The sequence below is a fragment of the Poecilia formosa genome, unplaced genomic scaffold (genome assembly GCF_000485575.1).
Source record: "Poecilia formosa unplaced genomic scaffold, Poecilia_formosa-5.1.2 Scaffold328, whole genome shotgun sequence".
NCBI lineage: Eukaryota > Metazoa > Chordata > Actinopteri > Cyprinodontiformes > Poeciliidae > Poecilia > Poecilia formosa.
Genome location: NW_006800267.1, coordinates 435,673 through 456,203, shown reverse-complemented (window position 1 = coordinate 456,203; position 20,531 = coordinate 435,673). Strand labels below are relative to the sequence as shown.

At 44.0% G+C, this 20,531-nt stretch overlaps 2 protein-coding genes across 2 annotated transcripts in view; both read left to right on the top strand.

Moving 5' to 3' along the window:
* nlrx1 (NLR family member X1) overlaps positions 1 to 20,309 on the top strand; it is a 28,929-nt gene extending 8,620 nt beyond the window's left edge. Inside the window, exons 5-12 of the mRNA XM_007573409.2 lie at positions 1,352 to 1,583; positions 2,314 to 3,478; positions 4,991 to 5,174; positions 5,426 to 5,521; positions 5,918 to 6,004; positions 6,585 to 6,836; positions 10,981 to 11,188; positions 19,084 to 20,309. Coding sequence (XP_007573471.1) covers positions 1,352 to 1,583; positions 2,314 to 3,478; positions 4,991 to 5,174; positions 5,426 to 5,521; positions 5,918 to 6,004; positions 6,585 to 6,836; positions 10,981 to 11,188; positions 19,084 to 19,221 — 2,362 coding nt within the window. The 3' untranslated portion in view covers positions 19,222 to 20,309. The remainder of the gene's footprint in view (positions 1 to 1,351; positions 1,584 to 2,313; positions 3,479 to 4,990; positions 5,175 to 5,425; positions 5,522 to 5,917; positions 6,005 to 6,584; positions 6,837 to 10,980; positions 11,189 to 19,083) is intronic.
* Positions 16,171 to 17,654, top strand: LOC107833105 (uncharacterized). Its single transcript, XM_016661410.1, has 2 exons — positions 16,171 to 17,147; positions 17,363 to 17,654. Exons 1-2 carry the CDS (start codon positions 16,194 to 16,196, stop codon positions 17,363 to 17,365), a joined length of 957 nt encoding a protein of 318 aa, XP_016516896.1. The 5' UTR covers positions 16,171 to 16,193; the 3' UTR covers positions 17,366 to 17,654.
* Positions 20,310 to 20,531: the final 222 nt, after the last annotated feature.

The window sequence follows — 20,531 nt, the reverse complement described above, 5'->3', positions numbered from 1 at the left end:
AAGATGATTCTTTAAACTTTTACAAAGTAAACTTCCTAATTAAATCCTAAATATATTTTTTTGTTCTCAGCTGAATGTTTTAAATAAAAATTTAATAACATTGTCATTCTTTATAAATGAATGCTACAGGTTTAGATCTGTGGTCTGTGTTACAATTCAACCATTTCTAGGGGCCCTGAATGTCTGGAGGGGCCCCTTAATGGCCCTACTGAGTTTTCTTTGCCTTGATATCCCAGTCTTACAATTCTAGATCTCAGAGGTGCCAACATCAAAAGATTATATAGAGTTAATCCCTTTGAGCTTCTTTGATCTATAAATCAGTCTGCAGCCAAGTTATTATAGAGGTTAAACAGTTAGATATTATTTGGGCTTAATTAATAAAATGGCAGCAAATTTGCCTATTTCATAACTTCATGACCAGCAACCTTATCTCCTCTGGTCTGTTTTAACAGCTTCAGTCTCAGATCAGCTCAGCCCTCCAGGACTGTCAGCAGCTGAAACAGAAACATTAAACTTGTTGGGGAAAATAGACTACATTTGCTTTGCATTGTCCCCGCATGATCACAATGATGTAGTAGGATCCAATTAAATTCTAGATTAATATGGGTTGTTGCTATGTTGTTGTATGGTGTTTTAAGATCTTGTTCAATGTGCCCTTTTTTAAATTTTGAGCCCCTGCCCCTCCAAAGGTCTCTGCACGGCCCTGACTAAATTGTATTTGTGAACAAACAGCTCAAACTCAAAGACTAAACTCACAGCATCAGATTGTAGCTAAGGTAACAAAACAATCTAACTATGATTATTGTTTTTTGAACTTTTACAAAGTAAACTTGCCAGCTCCTTAAAATCTTACATTTAAATGTTAAACAATTTAAAATCTTTTAATTTATGTATGCTGAAATTGAATCAAATTTAGCAGTATTGGTCATTTCAATAAACAAGTGTTACTTTCATGTATCTGTGGTCTTTGTTAAAATATTAGCATTTATGAGGCCCCTGAAGTCCTGGGGGGCCTGATGGAGCTGCTGACTTAATTTGCATTCAACAGAAGTGCAAATAATTGATATTCATTTTAATTGTATATTTTGATTTGTTGTTTTTAAGACTTGTTGTGGGTTTCAGTAGTGTTTCACTGGTGATGTTTTCCCGTAATGTATAATTACCGAGTGATATTTTAAAATTTCCTGTCACCTTAGCATCTTTTAATACAAAAACACGGTGGACCTCCTCGGCACCCCGACCACCAGGCTTAACAAGTTTTCTGGGGGAAACCCTACTTTTGCTCAGCTTGTGTGTTAACTTTCAATCAGACCTTGCTGTTTAATAATGGTCATTATCATCTCTTAAACAGGGCAGTTTCTCTAAGAGATCTGGTTGGCAGGAAGTATCTTCATCTGAAAAACCATCCTTTACTCAGTGGAGATAGAGACCACGCTAAGGATGTGCTTTTCCTCTTTAATGGGATGGAAAAGATGCAACTTGACTTCCGAATCGGGTCCTCTGAGCTGTGCAGTGATCCCAATGAGCCTCTTCCACCAAGTGTACTCATTGTGAACCTGCTGAGGAAATATCTTCTTCCTGAGGTAAACCATTGCTCATTATTAATGTCTTCTAGCCTTTTGTTTCCAGTTTTCCTTCTTTCTGGTTTAGGTTTATGTGCAGAACTCGGCCATAAGTTGTCTTTTCTGGCCTCTTAAAGCAAAACAGTTAAAGACAAGCAGTACCACACAGAATTTGACTTGTGTGAAGTTTAAATGTACATTGAAACTAGATAGTATATACTGTTTTTATAAAAATTGTATCAATACCTAACAGTACTCTTACAGACTGTCAGAATCACCAAAACCATTTAATCAGAGTAATGGGCTCTTCCTCTTCTTTTTTTAATGAAAAGAAAGCAGATTCCACAATATCCTGTCATTAAGGCATTTGTCACAGTAAAGGAAAAAAACTTCTAGTTGGAAGAAATATCAGAATCAATTGAACATTTCATAAAGTTGATACAATCCCACTATATGAAGCTCACAGACTCCACATACTATGAAATGTCCTCCAAAAGCATATCTGATCAGCATAGTACCTGTGTAACCATTTTATTTATGTAGTCAGCGATATTATTTAATGTAAAACGTTATTCTTCAGAGAAAAAGACATTGCGCCCAAACCAAAATTATAAATACAATAGGTTAAGGGTTAGCAGATATTGAGTTGTTAAAATATTCCTTGTCAACAGAATATCATTTGTGTGTAATTTTGAAATGTCCAGTTGTTTTCTTTTTTTGTTTTGTTAAACTTCTTTGCTCTGTCTCCTAGGCCAGTATCTTAATGGCCACCAGACTGTCTGCTGTGGAACGCATCCCTCAGAAGTATGTGAGTCGTTATGCACAGATTTGTGGTTTCAATGACCCGGATCGCCAGCGTGCGTACTTCACCAGCCGCCTGCTGCAGAGTGAAGAAGCAGCACAGAACAAGGAGGCCCAGACGCTGATAGAGCTCCTTTACCTCCACCTGCAGAGTGAAAGCCAGCTGGCTGCCGCTTGCTTTCTTCCCTCTTACTGCTGGCTCACATGCGCTACCTTACACTTTCTTCATTTCACGACGACTCAGGCCCCCATCCGCACTCTGACTGGTATCTATACTAGCTTTTTTCGGCTTAACTTTGGGGGTGAGGTGCTTGGCACAAGAACTGGGACAAGTCCATCCTCTCAGGAGCATCAAAGTTCTTTAATGAGGTATGTTGTCCTTACTGTTGGAAAACTTGCGTATGATGGTGTGATGAACAAGCGCACCTCTTTCTCAGACAAAGAACTGGAACAGTGGATTGGTGGAAAGACCAAGACGGACGAAGAGCTGCATCAACTGGCCGTGTTCCAGACTGATGTGCTAGACTTCTTCCTGGCTCCTTGTGTAAAGAGTGGAAACCATTCTTCAAAAGAACTCTGTGAAGACAACGAGAAGCTGTACGTGTTTGCTGTCCCAGCCTTGCAGGAGTACCTAGCAGCTCTCTATATAGTTTTAGGGGAAAACAAATCTGCTTTGCAGAAGCTAACCAGCCAGGTGTCTGTAGCCATTGGTCAGGCAAGTGAGGATGTCAGTGCCCTCGTGAACATCCTTTCCAAGTTTATTCCACTCAGGCTCTTTGCTATATTCAACCTGCTTAAGCTTTTTCCAAAGCTTTATGAGAAAATAAGCAGCTACAACAAAGGCAAAATTGCCAGAACTATGGCCGTTGAAATGTTCCGCACTGAAGACAGCCATAACGACGATGTTCTGGATCAAGTGGAGCAAAGCCTTTTGGGAGTCCATGGCCCACAACCACAGCAGTTTGATGACAGCAAATCTTTTGAGCTCTACCCCATCTTCATGGGAGGACTGTTACAATATAGTAATCGGGTACTTCTTCAGCAACTAGATTGCAATGTCCAAAGCACCACGGTTGTTCAGATAACACGTGCCCTCAGGAAGCACCTTGTAAGAGGTAAATACACACTCTGTCCAGTTTCTCATTGCGACATGTGAAGCCGATATTATCGTTCGATCTTACCAACCTCAGAAGAAGGGTAAAAATCAACCACTGTCCTCTTCTGGTGGGCCGGTCTGTCAGTCCGGCCCACCAGGTCATGTCTGCACGTTTTCAGTTAATAGTCATCCCACTGAGTGACGTTCTTGTTGTATTTAGCAAAATTTCAGACAAAAAAATTCAGACATTTGGGCCAAAGTCAGAATCGGTAGGTCAGGCTTTTTAAAGATCGGTGATCGGCCAGAAAACTACAGTTGGTGCAGCGCCCTAATTTGAAACCTACTACAAATCCTTAACCATCCAAACAGACTGTTAATCCTATAGGCCAATAAGTGTTTTTGAATTTGGACTATAAATTACACACAACTATTTTAGCACAGAGTATGAATGATGTAATGCCCTTATTAATTGATGAAGACCGGAGTGACTTTTTGAAAAATAGACAAATGCACTATAATAGTAGGGGAGCCCTACATATCTTTATCTTTATCTGCAGATCATAACTTTTAATTTCCACCCAGAACAAATCTTAATATCCAAATACAAGTTTTATTGGAATTCATCGAATTTGTTGAAAAGGCCGTCACTCATTTTCTACACCTAGAATGGTAACCAAACAGATGAAAGGATTTCTTAAACATGCATGAAAGAATAAAACAAACACTCCACATATGTTTTTGATGAGGGAATAACATTGTAGAATGATATATAGCTCCAAAAGGTGGATTTTACATAAGACTGTCCATTTAAGGTATTGGTAATATTAACACCTAAATATTTGATGATAGTTGTTTTCCTTTCAAATGTACATTTTTTCTTAGGTTTTCCTGAGGTGAGTAATTGAAGTTTAATTTATATTGGAACTTGACGCCAAATCTGTGGAAGGAAGACATGAGGTTAGGCCGGCCATCAGGGTCAGACAAGGTCACCAGGACATTGTCTGTCATTCTCTTAAATTCACGCTTAATTTTTTAAACAAGTGGCTCTGTAGATGGTGCAAATAAGACCAGGCTTATTGGTCTTCTTTCCAAAGAGATTGTGTTTGAAAGTCTGCCATTTATTTTAATGTGGCTCATTGGCAAGTTGTATATGGACTTCTGACATTTTTGTGTCTGAAATTTGGTATTAAAGCCAAATGGATGTAAGACCAGGTACTGGTTATTCTTGGCCAGTCTTAGAAATGATCAAGCAGGACAAACGTAGATATGTGTTTTAATCGTGAGTGCCAGACTCATATTTCAATGCCCATCCTTTACATTTAAGGTAATAAGTTGGCCTACCATGAACTATCCCTGGAACTGGTACTTTCATATTTCTTTTCACTAGGAGCAACCACTCACTCTTACATTCCTTTAAGATTTCTACTTGAAATAAGTCATCATTTTTGAAAAAATTAATTACAGCTGCAAATAAGATATCCTACTGCCTTTACTAAATAATTTAGCAAACAGACTTCTTTCTTTATTCCAGAGCTAAGTAAGCCTCAGCCACCAGAGGAGCTGATGGATCTGCTAGTCCTTTTGTATGAGTTTCAGAATCCCAGACTGACTGTAGAGGTGCTGTCCTCAATCAAAAGCATTTGTCTAACCAACGTTCGGATGACTTCACTCAAATGCTTCATATTGAGCTCTGTCCTTTCATGCGCGTCTGCAAGGTAAAGTTCATTTTTCACCCATTTGAATAAATAAAATCTCCTTTTCCTCTCTAGAAAAACTGGTAAAAAACAACTAAGAAGATCTGAGTTCTATGTGACAAACACATATGAAGATATGTACATTGTGAAAACTTGTAACCTAAATTTGTAAAGAAATTTCAAAATGAGCTTTACACTCTCTTTGTTTATTGTTGGTGGCTGTAAAATTGTGTTGATTTGAATGTTTTTTGTTTGTTTGTTTCTTTTCACAGTTATCACCTGAAGGAGCTGGACCTGTCCTCCTGCCTCCTGACTCATAACATGCTGCAGATGTTGGCGCCGGCTTTCAGGCATGCACACAGCCTCAAGTAAGACCAGATATCAACGGAGGTCTATCTTTGGCACAATGCTTTAACAATATGTGTATTTTGGCATTTAAAAAAATAGAAACACTTAATTTATATTAGAATTGTATGTAAGTATAAATGACCATCAGTAACAGAGCAAAGAGGTTTGCTGTTTTTTGTTTACTGAAATGGGTTAAAGTAAAGTTGTGGGTCCATCTTCATCTAGGAGTGAGAAAACCTCCTTAATATAACAATAAAAGCTTCTCTAATTCAAACTGGACCAGCAAATGAGTGTTTGAAAATCTGAATGTTCAATTTCTTGTCTAACAATCATTGACTGTAGCAGACCCATAATTGCAGTCGTTTTTGCTGTGTGTTAACAGCTATTAGCTGTTTATGTCTTGTTGTTGATTTCAGTCTGCAGTTCAACAACTTGGGTCCTGATTCCTGCATCCTACTGAAAGATCTGCTTCTGGACCCCAAGACCTGCATTAGTTCCCTACAGTAAGACACTTACGTCAGGGTTCAGCCGTGGGTTCATGTTCGGCTAGGAGTTATTCAAAGGCCTGTATGTCACACATTTAGAAATCTTAAAGCACATTAAGCTGATCAAAAACCTTTTAGAAATTCTCACTTTGCATTTTTTCTTCATGAAAATGAGATGAAGCATAATTCTAAGTAAACTGCAGACAGGCTTATGTTTTCTGGAAGACTCTTCTCTTTTTGTCTGAAAGGCTTTTTTAGTTCTGAACCTGGCAGGAAGTTATAGGCTCATAGTTTATGCATTTGCCAGTTCTAAAGTAATTTTTTCAATTTAATTTAATTGAAAAATTAAATTAAATTTTATTTTTAAACAAAACAAACAAAATAACGAAATTATCATTTTGAACATTTTAACGTCAATTTTCCTTTTGAAAATGTGCAAAATATTTTGAGATATTGTCCGCAAAGAAAGTGTAAACCAAAGTAAATATACATTTAAGTATATTTATTTGCATTTTTATTTGATTTCATTAATTAAGTATATTAATGGTAGTATTTTTAATTTTACGATCTTGCCTCAGCATCTGGTGTTGCCTTCCAGGCTCTGTGATAACCCACTGCTGGACTCTGGAGTCCGCATCCTGCTGGAGGCGCTGCCCCAGAACCAGTCTCTGATCTACCTGTCCCTAATGCACACTGGGCTGGGCAACAGCGGGGCTCTGGAGCTGGCTGAGAGGCTGCCGCAGCACACAGGGCTGCAGGAGCTCAACGTGGCTTACAATGCTATCAGCGAGGAGGCAGCTGTGGCTCTGGTTGATGCCTGCAGGGAGCATCCCACCATCCACACCTTACAGTATGTGTCTCCTCACTGCACTAACTGTATTTATAAGTAGTTCTGGTTGGATTTAATTTCCTCCTTTTTCTCACTGAACGTTTATGCAAAAAAATAAAAATAAAAATCAATGCTTTGTTGTAACGACAGCGAGTGTGAGACATGTATGAGCTTGAAAAAGAAAAACAAACACACAGGAAGTAAATAAATACATTCAGAAGGTTTCAAAAACAAGTTAAAGGGGTTTGGAATGTTAGTGAAGCTGTGGTATGAATAATTACTCAATGACTTAAGTTTTCTCAAATGGTGCTGATTAGCAAAATACAAACGGTTTAATGTTTAATGGACAGAAATGCATAACTTATTTTAATCTGTTTTCTAAGTCACCAGTTTGGATTCAGGATGGATGCATTGGGCTCATAATCAGGCGAGCAAATGCTTTATGCTACTCTGTCCAGAAAAACAGAGAGAAAGCATCAAGGTATTCACAGCAATTTCTCCAACTATATCAGGAGAGTAAATAGAAAGAGTGAAGAAAGGTGGCCAGTAGAGATACACTGACTTATCTGCACTGATTTCCTTAATTTTGGGAGATTGTGATGGACAGATACTTACATGTGAAGCCGATCTTATCCCATGAGCTTATCTTCCTCAACAAAGGTTTAAAAGTCAAACATTGTCCTCTTCTGCTCTGCAATGAGAGAAGTTTGACTGTGAGCAGAAGTCATGTTGTTGTGGGGACCTCCATCTGAAGCCATTTTCAGGATGCCAGGAACATGGATAACATGATAATCAGTAGGCTGACGATCTCTGCTGTGGATGGGAGCGTTCAGAGACATCAGGTGACAGGTTTTACAAATGAATCTATATTTGTAAGTATGACTGTTTTTGTTTTCCTCAACAAATTGATTCAAATTTAGTAAAATCCTATGATATGGGAGACTTCAGTTGTTCAGAAGTAAGTAAAGATCCAGATGGAGATTATTTCTGACGTTATTCCTGGTGCAGACCGTGCAAACAGCAACATATTTAATGTGTTTAATGACTGCTACCAGAACTGTCTGCTGAGACAACGGTGTGACCATACCTATCTGAGCCCAAAGAACGGCTTAACGTTGAGCTGATGAAGGTACATGAGAACAATATAGTGCTGCATTTTCAGAACCAGGTTCAAACGAGGTGATTCTTCCAGTTGTATTGAGTTTCAAGCTCTAGATCAGTGGTTCTTAACCTGGGTTCGGTCAAACCCCAGGGGTTCGATGAGTCGGTCTCAGGGGTTCGGCGGAGCCTCTGCGGAGGTAAAGACACACTTATGTAAAGTCGTGATGACGCCCCGCTTTGCCATCACTTGCTGCAAAAGATCACGTTACATTGCTGAGCCAATCAGAGCTGCGGGGGAGCCCTGATTGAAGGAGCTCCACTCTCAGCATGGATTTGAACTTGTGTCTTTAATTACTTCAGCAAAACTCACAGTTTTTACCAAATTCTGTAGCTTTCGGTGTACAGTGATCCCTCGCTATAACGCGGTTCACCTTTCGCGGTCTCGCTGCTTCGCGGATTTTTTTCATAGTGCATTGTGTTCTGCGTCCTGATTGGTTAAACAGTCTCCGAGCTCCACATTCAGGAGATGAAAGCTAAAAACTTTGAATGCCTGCTGGAAAAACTGTGGCCAGAATAAGCGCAAAACCCGACCAGAGGCTCGCTTGATGAAATCCATCGCTCTGCCGTAGATCCAGCTGTGAATCTCTCGGGGCAGGTTGGAGGAGACGCTTTAATGACATGACTCCGAATCAGTGGCGCAAAAAAGGGGGTATGCAGCGCATGCAACGCATAGGGGCGCAGCACCAGAGGGGGCGTCAAAACCCCGTCTGGAGGGGGCGGCGCGCCGATTATGTTTTCCCGTAAACTTCAGCGCGCCTTATGCTCCTTCACCTCGCGCACGTGACGAGGTAAATGTGGCGAGTTTTACCTTTCACGTAACTTCGTCTCGGGAGGGTAGGGGGGGAAGCGAGCGTATGTTTTCCACGCTCCTTCAACCTTCCTTCGGGGGAGAGGGGGATCGGGGGGCGCCGATTTATGTTTTCGCATCCACCTGAATAATGTGTAGTTGCGCCACTGCTCCGGATCACATTAAGGCCCGATTGATGAACAGGTTTTGTTCTTTGGTTTCAATGTAGAGTATTTAATTATGCTGTATAATAACTGTAAAAATTAAAGGTAACTACTTTGTGGATTTCACTTATCGCGGGTTATTTTCGGGACGCAACCCCCGCGAAAAACGAGGGATCACAGTACTTCTAAATCTGGTCCTTAGTCGCATCTTTCGGGCCAGCTACTGCCTCTAGTGGCGTGGGGGTGGTAACACAACTAATATAATTACATTACTAAATCAGAATAAAGCAATGTCTTTCTTCATTTATTTATTATTAATTTTTCATTCTCTTAAGAATGTAGAGCTAATTAAATGATCTAAATAAGACCTTAAAGTGGTTCCAGTTTCTCTCGATGGCCAACCTGTTGAAACTGTGGCAAATTTTAAATACCTTGGGTCGTTCCTGGACAGTCAGCTCAACTTTGCTGAAAACACTGACTATATTTTGAAGAACTGTTCTCAGAGACTTTAAGAAGACTTAGTGATCTTGGGGTGACCCAACTAGACTCTAGTTGAGTCGTATAAGGTGTTGCTGTGAAACAAAGACACAAACATGACTGGCTTGGATTAAATCTTTTTGCTCTTGAAAATGTATCCAAAGAATTTTAAGAAGTGGTGTGAAGCTGTCTGATAGGTATTTTCCTTGAACCTTCATTAAAAGAACCGCAGACAACGTATATGAATTTTATGACCAAGCTTTTGCAAAAGGAGAAGTCTCAGCAAACTGCTCCTCTGAGCAAGGGTTCTAAAGACCCTTGGTTACGGCTTGTCTTTTATTATCAAGTAAAAAGAAGGAGGATAGACAGCAGAGACAAAATACTACTGCACACAGACAGTTTCTAAGGTAGGGAGTATTCCGATTGATAAGGCACCTGTGGAAACATAATTTAAGGTCTGGGAAACGCATAGATATCTTCACATGAAGACGAACAGGCAGATGTGACCTCCAGGTCAGTTTATACACGCATAAGGAAGAGAACACTTTAAACTGAAAATCACAATAATACTGAATGTTAATTAACTATTGATTAACATTAGACTGAATATGAACTAAAGTAATAAAATTATAATACCAAAAAATCTCTAACACTATCATTTCTTTGCTGTGAGAAACATTTGGTTTTCCAAGAGCCAATAAAGGATCAAACTGATAATGTCACAATGATAAATTTTCATAGAAAAGTTTTGAACTTCTTGTCACCTGAGGTGTGAGATTTCTGCCAAATTAGCCATAAGTTCATCAATTTTATTTTTCTATTTTCCATTTATGCAATATCATAAAATTAAGATGTAAATGCAGTATTTTAAATTGAATACTGCATTGTAAGCAAATGTGTGAAAATGTCTAGCATTGCAATTACCGTATTTTCCGCACTATAAGGCACACCTAAAAACCTTCAATTTCCTCAAAAGCCGACAGTGCGCCTTATAATCCGGTGCGCCTTATTTATGGACCAATATTGAGCCACAACAGGTCTAGCAACTATGGTAAGCAGCCCCCGACTTAATTTTCGCCCGTAGAAGAAGTGCGTGGTGGATGCTGGGATAGTTGTCAGAACGCTGGATGTAATCTATTAATAAAGTTTGACTGACCTATCTACCTACTGACCGTCTAGAATCAGGTCATCTGCAGGTCATTTAGCACCACGTTCTCCACGAACATGCTGTGTGCGAATGGAGAAGAGTGACCATCATTCGGCCACGCCCCGGCCCAGTCGCCCACCGGAGTGGGACTGTTTTATTGACATTCTCTTTAGTGCAGCTCCATCTAGTGGATGCATAATGTAACTCCAGCCTCTACTGCAGCATCTATTCTATGCGCCTTATAATGCGGTGCGCCTTGTATATGAAAAAAGTTTTAAAATAGGCCGTTCATTGAAGGTGCGCCTTATAGTGCGGAAAAACACACACACACACAGACACGCACACACACACACACACACAACGTTCATAAATGTATTTATGTGTCTCATGAGAATGTCAGTCTGTGAATATGTCTGTGTCCCTGTGCAGCTTGTATTTTAATCCTATCACTGATGAGGGGAAGCAGTCGCTGTATGGCCGGGGTCTAACCGGTAACCAAGGCAACAACCAACAAGTCAAAGTCCTGGCGTCTGTCACTGAAGGCTCGGACATCTCAGGTGGTTGGCACCCCATCCTGAGAGTGATACAAGAGAATGCTTCATCCTGGGACCACAAACGGGTCAAGCAGCAGCTGAAGGTACACACTTTTTCTGCTCTGTCTTTTGAAGGAGGAAGACGTACTTTCTCTGTCTCCCTGCCCTCCCTGTCTTCCCTGCTCAGCGTCTGTGTCCTGTGTTTTTAGAGTCTTCTTTGCATAGCTTCTGAAGTTGCAAATTATGGATCTGGTCAGCTGGTCTCCCAATGCAATTGATAAAAGTTTTTCCCCTGGGAAACCAGGAAAAGGGGAACACTCGTGTCCCGACGGATACGTCTTCGCTGGATACACAATGGATTCTGGATGGAAGTGGAAGACCGTGTGTCTGACGACCCTGTCAGTCGAGGATGTTGAAGATGTGTACATGATTGGATTTATGATAACAGGTTTTCTGCATATTGGAGTTGGCGGCTACCTGGCTTATCGGAAATTTCGGAAGATGTCGGCGGCTGTTTTGGCCTCCCCTGGTTGTTATGTCTAAAGAAGGCTCTGTTCTGCTGCCCCCTCTCCCTGAGAACATCTCTGGCCCTGAACTGATAAAGCTGGTGGTGAACTCCAAGATCGCACAGACAATTGCATGCTTCAGTTGGGGTTCATGGTCTGACACACACATAACTCACATGAGACCCATATGCATGTCACACCTCCTCCTCGTACCTGGCTTGTTTTGTCTATATGTGTTTATATGTGCTTAAGTGCCGAGGTTATTTTTTTATTCTTGCAAAGAGCAGAGTGTGAGACAGGCTGGTTCTATTTCATCCCTACTGACCGCCAGAGGGCGGTGCTGAAAGCACTGAATGTTCCTTTCGCGCATGCGCTGTTCGAGCAATAATGTCAACAGAGTCACACCTGTGACACATCGGATGATCAATCAGAGGCTATATAGCATGACGTCATCCGAGGCTCTGTTCCTCTTTTCTTCTCGCGTGCGGTTCGTTTCGTATGGCATCAGCCTTTTTGGATTTCTGAATCTTTTGCCGTCGTTGGACGCCCGACTGCCTGTTGGCCGGAGTTGCGGTGTATCGCCCTCCGAGGGCTGCGACGGATCTTCATTTAAGGAACTGTTTGTTGGTGATGACAGCGTTTCCGCCTCCTCTCCCAACTCACAGCTTAGCCCCACTGTGTTTGTAAACCTGTTGGAGTTTAGCTAACGGTGTTAGCCTTTCTTAGTTTGACGGTTTGCTTTAATTGGTGACGGTAGCGTCTCGCCCCCTCTCCCAATTTTAGCTACCTTATAAGCGGTTTGTTAATACTTTGATTGGTGACGGGAACCTTTTTTGTCCCCTCTCCCAGTTTTATGTGGAATTTTGTCCTGTCCGGACGTGGCTGACGGCGTCAGCCTCTTTTTTTTTTTTTTTTTTTTCTCGTCCTATGCTGGACGTTGCTGACCGCGTCTGGCTGCAGTTGGTCTGCTGGTTTTTTCTGTAATTGGTGATGGTAGCGTCTCGCCCCCTCTCCCAATTTCAGCCAATTTTGTGATCGTAGCTTTGTGCTGGGCTTACCTGACTCTTCGTTTGCTGCTTAATTGGTGACGGCAACGTTTTTGCTCCCCTCTCCCAGTTTAGTTTTTTTTCCTTATTCTGGACATAGTTGACGGGGTCAGCCCCTTTGTTGCTCTTTTATTCTCTGCCCTTCTCCCAATCTTAGTCTGCTCTGTCTGCCTGTGCTGAGACTCGCTTCACTGTTGGACATGGACAGCTCCCACTGTTGTTCGGATTGTGGAGCTGTGCTTCAGGCAGATGATGGTCATAACCTGTGCCCTGCCTGCCTCGGGCATGATCACCTGGTTGAGGCCCTGTCGGATAATCCCTGCATGAATTGCAGCTACATGCCCCATGCAATGAAGGTGGCTCGACTGGCCCAGTTACGCCCCGAGTGTGGACATGACCTTCCACCTTCTGGGCAGGTGGCCGTGCCTAGGCGCTCTAAGCGAAGGACTGAGGCCACAGCCTCTGTGGCTCCTCCTAAGAAGAAGCGAGCTAAGTCTGACCAGGGTCTTTCCACAAGGGTTGAGCGGTTGTCTGCAGAGTTGGCGGAGATGAAATCCCTTTTTCAGGCATGTCAGGTGGAGGCTCCCCTGACTGGGTTCCCTTCCCCACCTATGCCAGAGTTGGCTGTGGAGGACGATGTGCTGTCTTTGGCTGCCTCTGCCTNCACTTTGGGAATGAGGAAGAGGAGGCACAGTCGTCTCGCGCTTCAGAGACTGGCTCACACTCTTCATCTCAGAGTGCAGCTAGTGGGGCTGGTGACAGCTCAATGCGAGACATCATGCGTATGGCTTTGAGACAGCTGCAGCTGGATGTCCCGCGAGAGGTGGACTCCGCTCCTGGCAGTGCCTTTTTCAGGCGTGGCCGAGGCCCTACTCCCTTTTCTGTCCCTCCATTGGAGGAGTACCTCAGGGAGTTGCATGCTTGTTGGCGGGACCCTAAAGCCTTTTCAAACCTCTCCCCAGATGGTCGAGTGTTGGCAGCTATGCATGAGTCGGTCAAGGCGGGCTTGGACTGCATGCCTGCGGTTGAACCTGCTGTTGCCTCGCTCATCGTGTCTCCAGATGAAGCACTGCGTGATGATGTTCGGTGCCCACGGGCTCAATGTCGTATTACAGATGACTTCCTCTGTAAGGCATATAATGCTGGAGCACGTGCCGGCCGCCTTGGCAATTCCTTGGCGCACCTCATGTTTGCCCTTTCTGCATCCCTTCAGGATACCAATGGGGCAGATGCAGCTATTGGCTTTAGCGATGCAGCGCTTCAGGCCTTTGCATTGATGTCCAAAGAGCTTGGGCGTGTGATGTCTTTTCTGGTCCAGGCTCGCCAACAGGTCTGGCTGGCTCAGTCCACGTTGACTGAAACATGCCGTAGGACCCTCCGCAGTGTTCCTGTTGTGCCAGGGGAGTTGTTCGGTTCTGCTGCCTTGGAAGCGCTAGACCGAACCGTTCAGGCGCGGCAGACTAGAGAACAGCTTTCAGGCCTCAGCAGAGGTATGCCCCCTCCTCATCGTAATCCAAGGCGCCCAGCGGCTGGCCCCAGTATTCGGCCGCTGCCTCAGGGTTCTGCTCGGCCTAGTGGGTCTTACCCTCGTCATGTAGAGCGGAGATCCAGCAGGGACTTTCGTGAGCTGGTCCGCCAACCGACCAGACACACCCGGGCCGCAGACGTTGGCCACCATCCCCCCAGACCACCTAGGGGTCGGAGGGAGAGAAAGTGAGGCCACCAGGCCGGCTGTCGGATATTTTTCTCATCAGCAGCTCAGTTACTGGGCTGCTCTCGCTGTGGATCCATGGGTGGTTGCCACTCTGACCCATGGTTACCGGCTACAATTCTGACGGTGGCCTCACATTTCACACCGGGTCAGGGTGACCGTCATTGCCGACCCGGTGAAAGCGCAAGCCGTGGACCAGGAGCTTTCCGCCCTCCTGTCCAAGGGTGCAATCGAGGCAGTGGATCCTCTGCGGCAACCCAGAGGCTACTATTCAACGTATTTTCTCGTGCCAAAAAAGACGGGCGGATTTTGTCCCATTTTAGATCTCAGGGGACTCGATCAGTATTTAAAGGTCCTGCCTTTTCACATGCTCACGACTGCAGAGGTTCTGCGGGCTGTGATAAAGGGAGAATGGTTTACATCAATCGACCTTACAGATGCGTTCTTTCATGTACCTATTGCGGCGGAACATCGTCGCTTTCTCAGGTTTGCCTATCGGGGTCGCCACTGGCAGTTCCGTGTGCTCCCGTTCGGCCTCTCACTGTCCCCGAGGGTGTTCACTCGGTGCGTGAAGGCGGCCCTCTCTCCTCTGCAGGCCCAAGGTATGAAGGTTCTGCCATACCTCGACGACTGGCTTCTCTGCGCCCCGTCTCGAGAGCAGGCATCTCGCGATGCGAGTCGCCTGCTCGCTCATGTGTCCCGGTTGGGCCTCAGGGTGAACTTGGAGAAGAGCTGTCTGATTCCTTCACAGACAACCACTTTTCTTGGGGTGGTTTTGGATTCTCCCTCCATGACAGCCTACCCATCTGTCCAGAGGGTGGATGGTATTCTCCGACTGGTGAGTCGATTCAGGCTGGGCAGGCAGCTTTCTTACATCGTCTTCCTGCGGCTGCTGGGCAAACTAACATCAGTTACTCGGGTTGTGCCCCTAGGTCTGCTGTCTTTGCACCCTTTGCAGAGGTGGATCAACAGCTGGCACCTGGATTCGAGACTACACAGGCATTGCAAACTTGTGGTAACGTGGCCATGTCTTCGTGCCCTGAGTCCATGGAGAGACAGGGCCTACTTGTCCAGGGGCGTGTCCATGGGGGTGGTTGTGTATCGCAGGGAGGTGGTCACGACAGATGCCAGCTCCATGGGATGGGGTGCTGTATGGCAACACAGGGCGGTCCAGGGCCGCTGGTGTCCACAGGATCGCTCCAAACATATAAATGTATTGGAGCTGCATGCTGTGCATTTGGCTCTCAGGCACTTTTTGCCCCACCTGCAGGGGAGGCATGTCCTGATTCGGTCAGACAACACCTCTGTTGTCTACCACATCAACCACCAAGGTGGCACCAGGTCAGCACAGCTTCTGAAGGAGTCCCAGGATCTCCTGGAATGGGCGTCTGTTCACCTATCCACCCTGCGGGCGGTGTACTTGCCAGGGCTGCACAACCAGGTAGCAGACTCCCTTTCCCGACAGGCGCCGGCTCAGGGAGAGTGGTCTCTCCACGGCGATATAGTCCGCCTGATCTGGGACCTTTTTGGTCAGGCAGAAGTCGACCTGTTCGCCACGGAGGAGTCGACTCATTGCCCTCTATGGTTTTCCCTTACAGGGGCGGCAGGTGCGCTGGGCCAGGACGCCTTGGCCCATGCTTGGCCAAGAGTCCTCCTATATGCCTTCCCCCCCTTTCCCTGATATGGCCAACTCTTCAGAGAGTTCTCGAGGAAGGCCACAAGATGTTGCTGGTGGCTCCATTTTGGCCGGCACGGCCATGGTTCCCTCTTCTACAGAGTCTGTGTCACAGTGTCCCATGGTGTCTTCCGACCAGGAAGATTTACTGTCTCAGTTGGGGGGTCAGATATGGCATCCCGACCCTCAACGCCTCCGGCTGTGGGTGTGGCCACTGGGAGACTTGAACAGCAGCTGACTGGGTATTCAGGTCCTGTCAGGCACACTATTTTGAGTGCCAGGGCATTCTCCACTCGTCAGCAATATGACAACAGATGGCGTTTGTTTTCCCGGTGGTGTTCTGCCCACAATACTGATCCAGTAACCTGTCCGGTTCCCACTATTTTGGAATTTCTTCAGTCGCTTCTTGATGGGGGATGCTCTCCTTCGACGCTTAAGGTATATGTAGCGGCTATATCATCTTGTCATGCTGATGTTGATGGCTGTACAGTGGGGAGCCATAAGCTGGTTTCTCTTTTTTTGCGTGGTGCTCGTAGGCTGCACCTGCCAACAATTCCGGGAGCACCAGTTTGGGACCTGTCCTTGGTCCTCAGTGCTCTGTGCCGCCCTCCATTTGAGCCTTTGGTTCATACAGACCTCAAATGGGTGTCATGTAAAACGGCTTTTTTGTTGGCTATTGTCTCCGCTAAGAGGGTCAGTGAGCTACATGCTCTTTCTGTCAGCCCGTCATGTCTCAGATGGGGTTCAGATGGTTCTGGGGTTACCTTGTGGCCAAACCCGGCGTTTGTCCCTAAAGTGCTTTCTCGTTCTCATTGTAACCAACCATTGAGGTTGGCGCGTTTTCAGCCTACGTCAGGGGAAGCTGACGATAGTTCTGAGTTACTGTGCCCAGTGAGGGCACTGGAAGCCTATATTGCAGCCACTGCTGCTATAAGGCGCTCGGACCAGCTTTTCTTGTGTTATGGGGGCCCGAGATTAGGTTGTCCTCTGTCCAAACAGCGCCTCTCCCATTGGATCGTGGACGTCATCTGCCACGCCTGCACTGCAGGGCATCGCCCCCGGCCAGTTGGCGTGAAGGCACACTCTACCAGGAGTGTTTCCACTTCCTGGGCAGCCTTGAGAGGGGTTCCACTGGAAGCTATATGTGTGGCGGCATCATGGGCTTCTCCGACCACGTTCACTAGATTTTACAATGTGAATGTGGCCTCCTCTCATTCTCTGGACCAGGTTCTTTTATAGGGGTCCTCTGGGTCTCCTCATTGAGGTATGTGCTCAGGATTCCTTGTGACATTGCTGGTATTAGTCATTCAGTGCTTTCAGCACCGCCCTCTGGCGGTCAGTAGGGATGAAATAGAACGAAAGTTACGTATGTAACTACGGTTCTCTGAATCCCGGATGACCGCCAGAGATTCTCTGTCACTCAGAATCCTTGCGTTTCGTGAGAAGATTCTGTAGGAACAGAGCCTCGGATGACGTCATGCTATATAGCCTCTGATTGATCATCCGATGTGTCACAGGTGTGACTCTGTTGACATTATTGCTCGAACAGCACATGCGCGAAAGGAACATTCAGTGCTTTCAGCACCGCCCTCTGGCGGTCAGTAGGGATTCATAGAACCGTAGTTACATACGTAACTTTAGTTTTTTTTCCTCTCCTTACCTGATGTTTTACTCTGTTCTCACTCTGAAATGCTTTTCCTCTCCTTCTTCTCTAAAGGTTTTCCTCCGGGACCTGGAGTGGGGACGTGAGAAGCAAACGAGCTTCTGGAGNTAAAAATAAAAGTGAAAAAATTTCCCAGTCCTTAAGTCTGAAGTAATCCAGTTATTATGTCGATAATGTAAATATAACCATAAAAATTGTGACTTTAAAAATAATTCACAGGCAAAGTTATCAGTAAGGACGGGAGAGAGCAGGATAAGCTGTTCCTCCTTCAGCTGCCAGAGACACAATCAAAGATGTATACAAAGATGTATACATGTTTGGATTTATGATAACAGGTTTTCTGCATATTGGAGTTGGCGGCTACCTGGCTTATCGGAAATTTCGGAAGATGCCGGCGGCTGTTTGGGCCTCCCCTGGTTGTTATGTCTAAAGAAGGCTCTGTTCTGCTGCCCTCCCTCCCTGAGAACATCTGTGGCCCTGAACTGATAAAGCTGGTGGTGAACTCCAAGATCGCACAGACATTTGCGTGCTTCAGTTGGGGTTCATGGTCTGACACACACATAACTCACATGAGACCCATATGCATGTCACACCTCCTCCTCGTACCCGGCTTGTTTTGTCTATATGTGTTTATATGTGCTTAAGTGCCGAGGTAATTTTTTTATTCATCTCAAACTCTGCCTTGCAAAGAGCAGAGTGTGAGACAGGCTGGTTTTTTTTCCTCTCCTTACCTGATGTTTTTCTTATTTTTCCTATTTCCTCTGCAAGGCGGCGCCTGTCAGGCTGCGAGGCCTCAGCCAACTACCCCTTCGCCCCCTCGTATTGTTGTGTAATGGATGGTTGTACTGGAACTGTAATTTCGTTGTCTTTCTGACAATGACAATAAAATTCTTCTGAAATGGGGGGTCATGGCCTCAGGATATGATCAGGACCTGGTAGAAGTGACTTTTTAAACAAAAAAATTGCTAAAAGCTTTCAGCAGGTGAGGGTTCTGTCCAGAACAAAGTCAATGTTTTAGATAAACCAGAAAGATTGTGTCTGTTAGAATGATCAAAGAACCAAAAGAATCTCATTTGACTAATCATCTAAAAATTAGGGCAGTAATCAAAAGAAACTCTTTTTAAATAACTTGGTTGGGACGAGGTCCAACATGCAAGCTGGAGGTTAATTTTGATCACTCAGAAAGCTCAACTGACTTAAAACAGCCCACACATATAGCTACAATCCCATAGCTTGCCACCATGTGTGTGTGAATGTGTGTGTGAATAACTGAGTTGAGAATGAGCATCAAGGTTTTTCTCCGCAGAGCGATGGTGTTATCCTACACCCACCTAGAATCAGTGTCACTATTTACTCCGTTCTCACTCTGAAATGCTTTTCCTCTCCTTCTTCTCTAAGGTTTTCCTCCAGGACCTGGAGTGGGGACGTGAGAAGCAAACGAGCTTCTGGAGGAGGCTTCACTTTCGCAAAGTGCAGAAAAAAGTCCAGGCAACTTTACAACGTTTAGAGAAGGACTCTTCTTCCAAGACCAAGTAAACCTCAAGAGGATTCAAGAGAGCATATTAGCATCTGTATATTTTTTTTAGTTTAAAGGGGCACTATTATATATTTACCATGCACATAATGTCAATTTATATCACAATGAAGTGACTGTTACCTTCATTTGTGTTAAATGACTCTATTTAAGACTTCCATCTCTTTCTAACACTGGGCCTTCAGCACGTTGACACATTTCTCCATTTGGCCTTTAACAATGTTTTACCAGCATTGCGCTATGAAGTAACATGTATGAGCTCTGTAGATGTGCAGCTCCACCAGGTGTTTGCAGCAGGAGGAGCTGTCTGTGAGGCTCACCTCAGAGAGTTTAGTCACTCCTGAACTCTTGATTTAAAGGATTACTCAAACATGCATGAAAGAATCAAAGCACTCAATGTATGTTTCTGATGAGAGAATAACATTATAACATAGGGTTATAATGCAGCATTATAACTGCTGCATTAGTTATAATGCAGCAGTTATAGTAATGTTACAATAAAGTATTGTAACATTACTTTATTGTAATGTTACAATAAAGTCGATATTACGTCATACTGCCGTTCATACTTATAATCAGCGGATGATCCAGTTTTATCATATACACAGGATTTATTTAACAGCTAGAAGACAGCTTATACTTCAACTTAAAGAACTGTTTATAATTGAGCTGTAAATGACAAGAATTGTTTTATGTAAATTAAGCTTTAGTTAGTTTGATTTCTGTACATTTTTATGAACATTTTTAAGTGAGAAAATCAGTGATATAGAAGAACTAGAGCTCAGGAGCTTTCATATGTCAGTTCACTGTCTGGTTGTTTAGTTTTGATGTTAAAGGTCAGATTTAAATAGTAAAATGAGAAATAATTCTATGATTTTTAAACTATTGGTGCTTTAATGGGTCTAATGTTGTTATTGAATAATGAACTGAAATTCACTTTAAGGTTTGATTTCTGGGATATAATTGGAATGTGTGTGATAGACTTTGTTTATGTTGGTATTGTTGGATTGAATTGACTTTTTATTTTTGAAGTGCCTTGACACATCTATTGTTAATTTGTCACATCAATAAACTGATCTGACCAACTCAAGTTTATTTGTATTGCACATTTCAGCAACAAGACGGTTCATAAACAGTCATCCATTATGAAACAAAGAAAAAACACTACATTTTGTTAAATGCTATCATGAACTACACACATGAAATATTCAGAATAATGTTTCTCTTGGTGCTAATAAAAGACATCTAAGCAGGAGGGTTTTCAGCCTGGATTTAAAGGAACTCGGCAAAACAGCAGCGTTGTTTTGAAGCT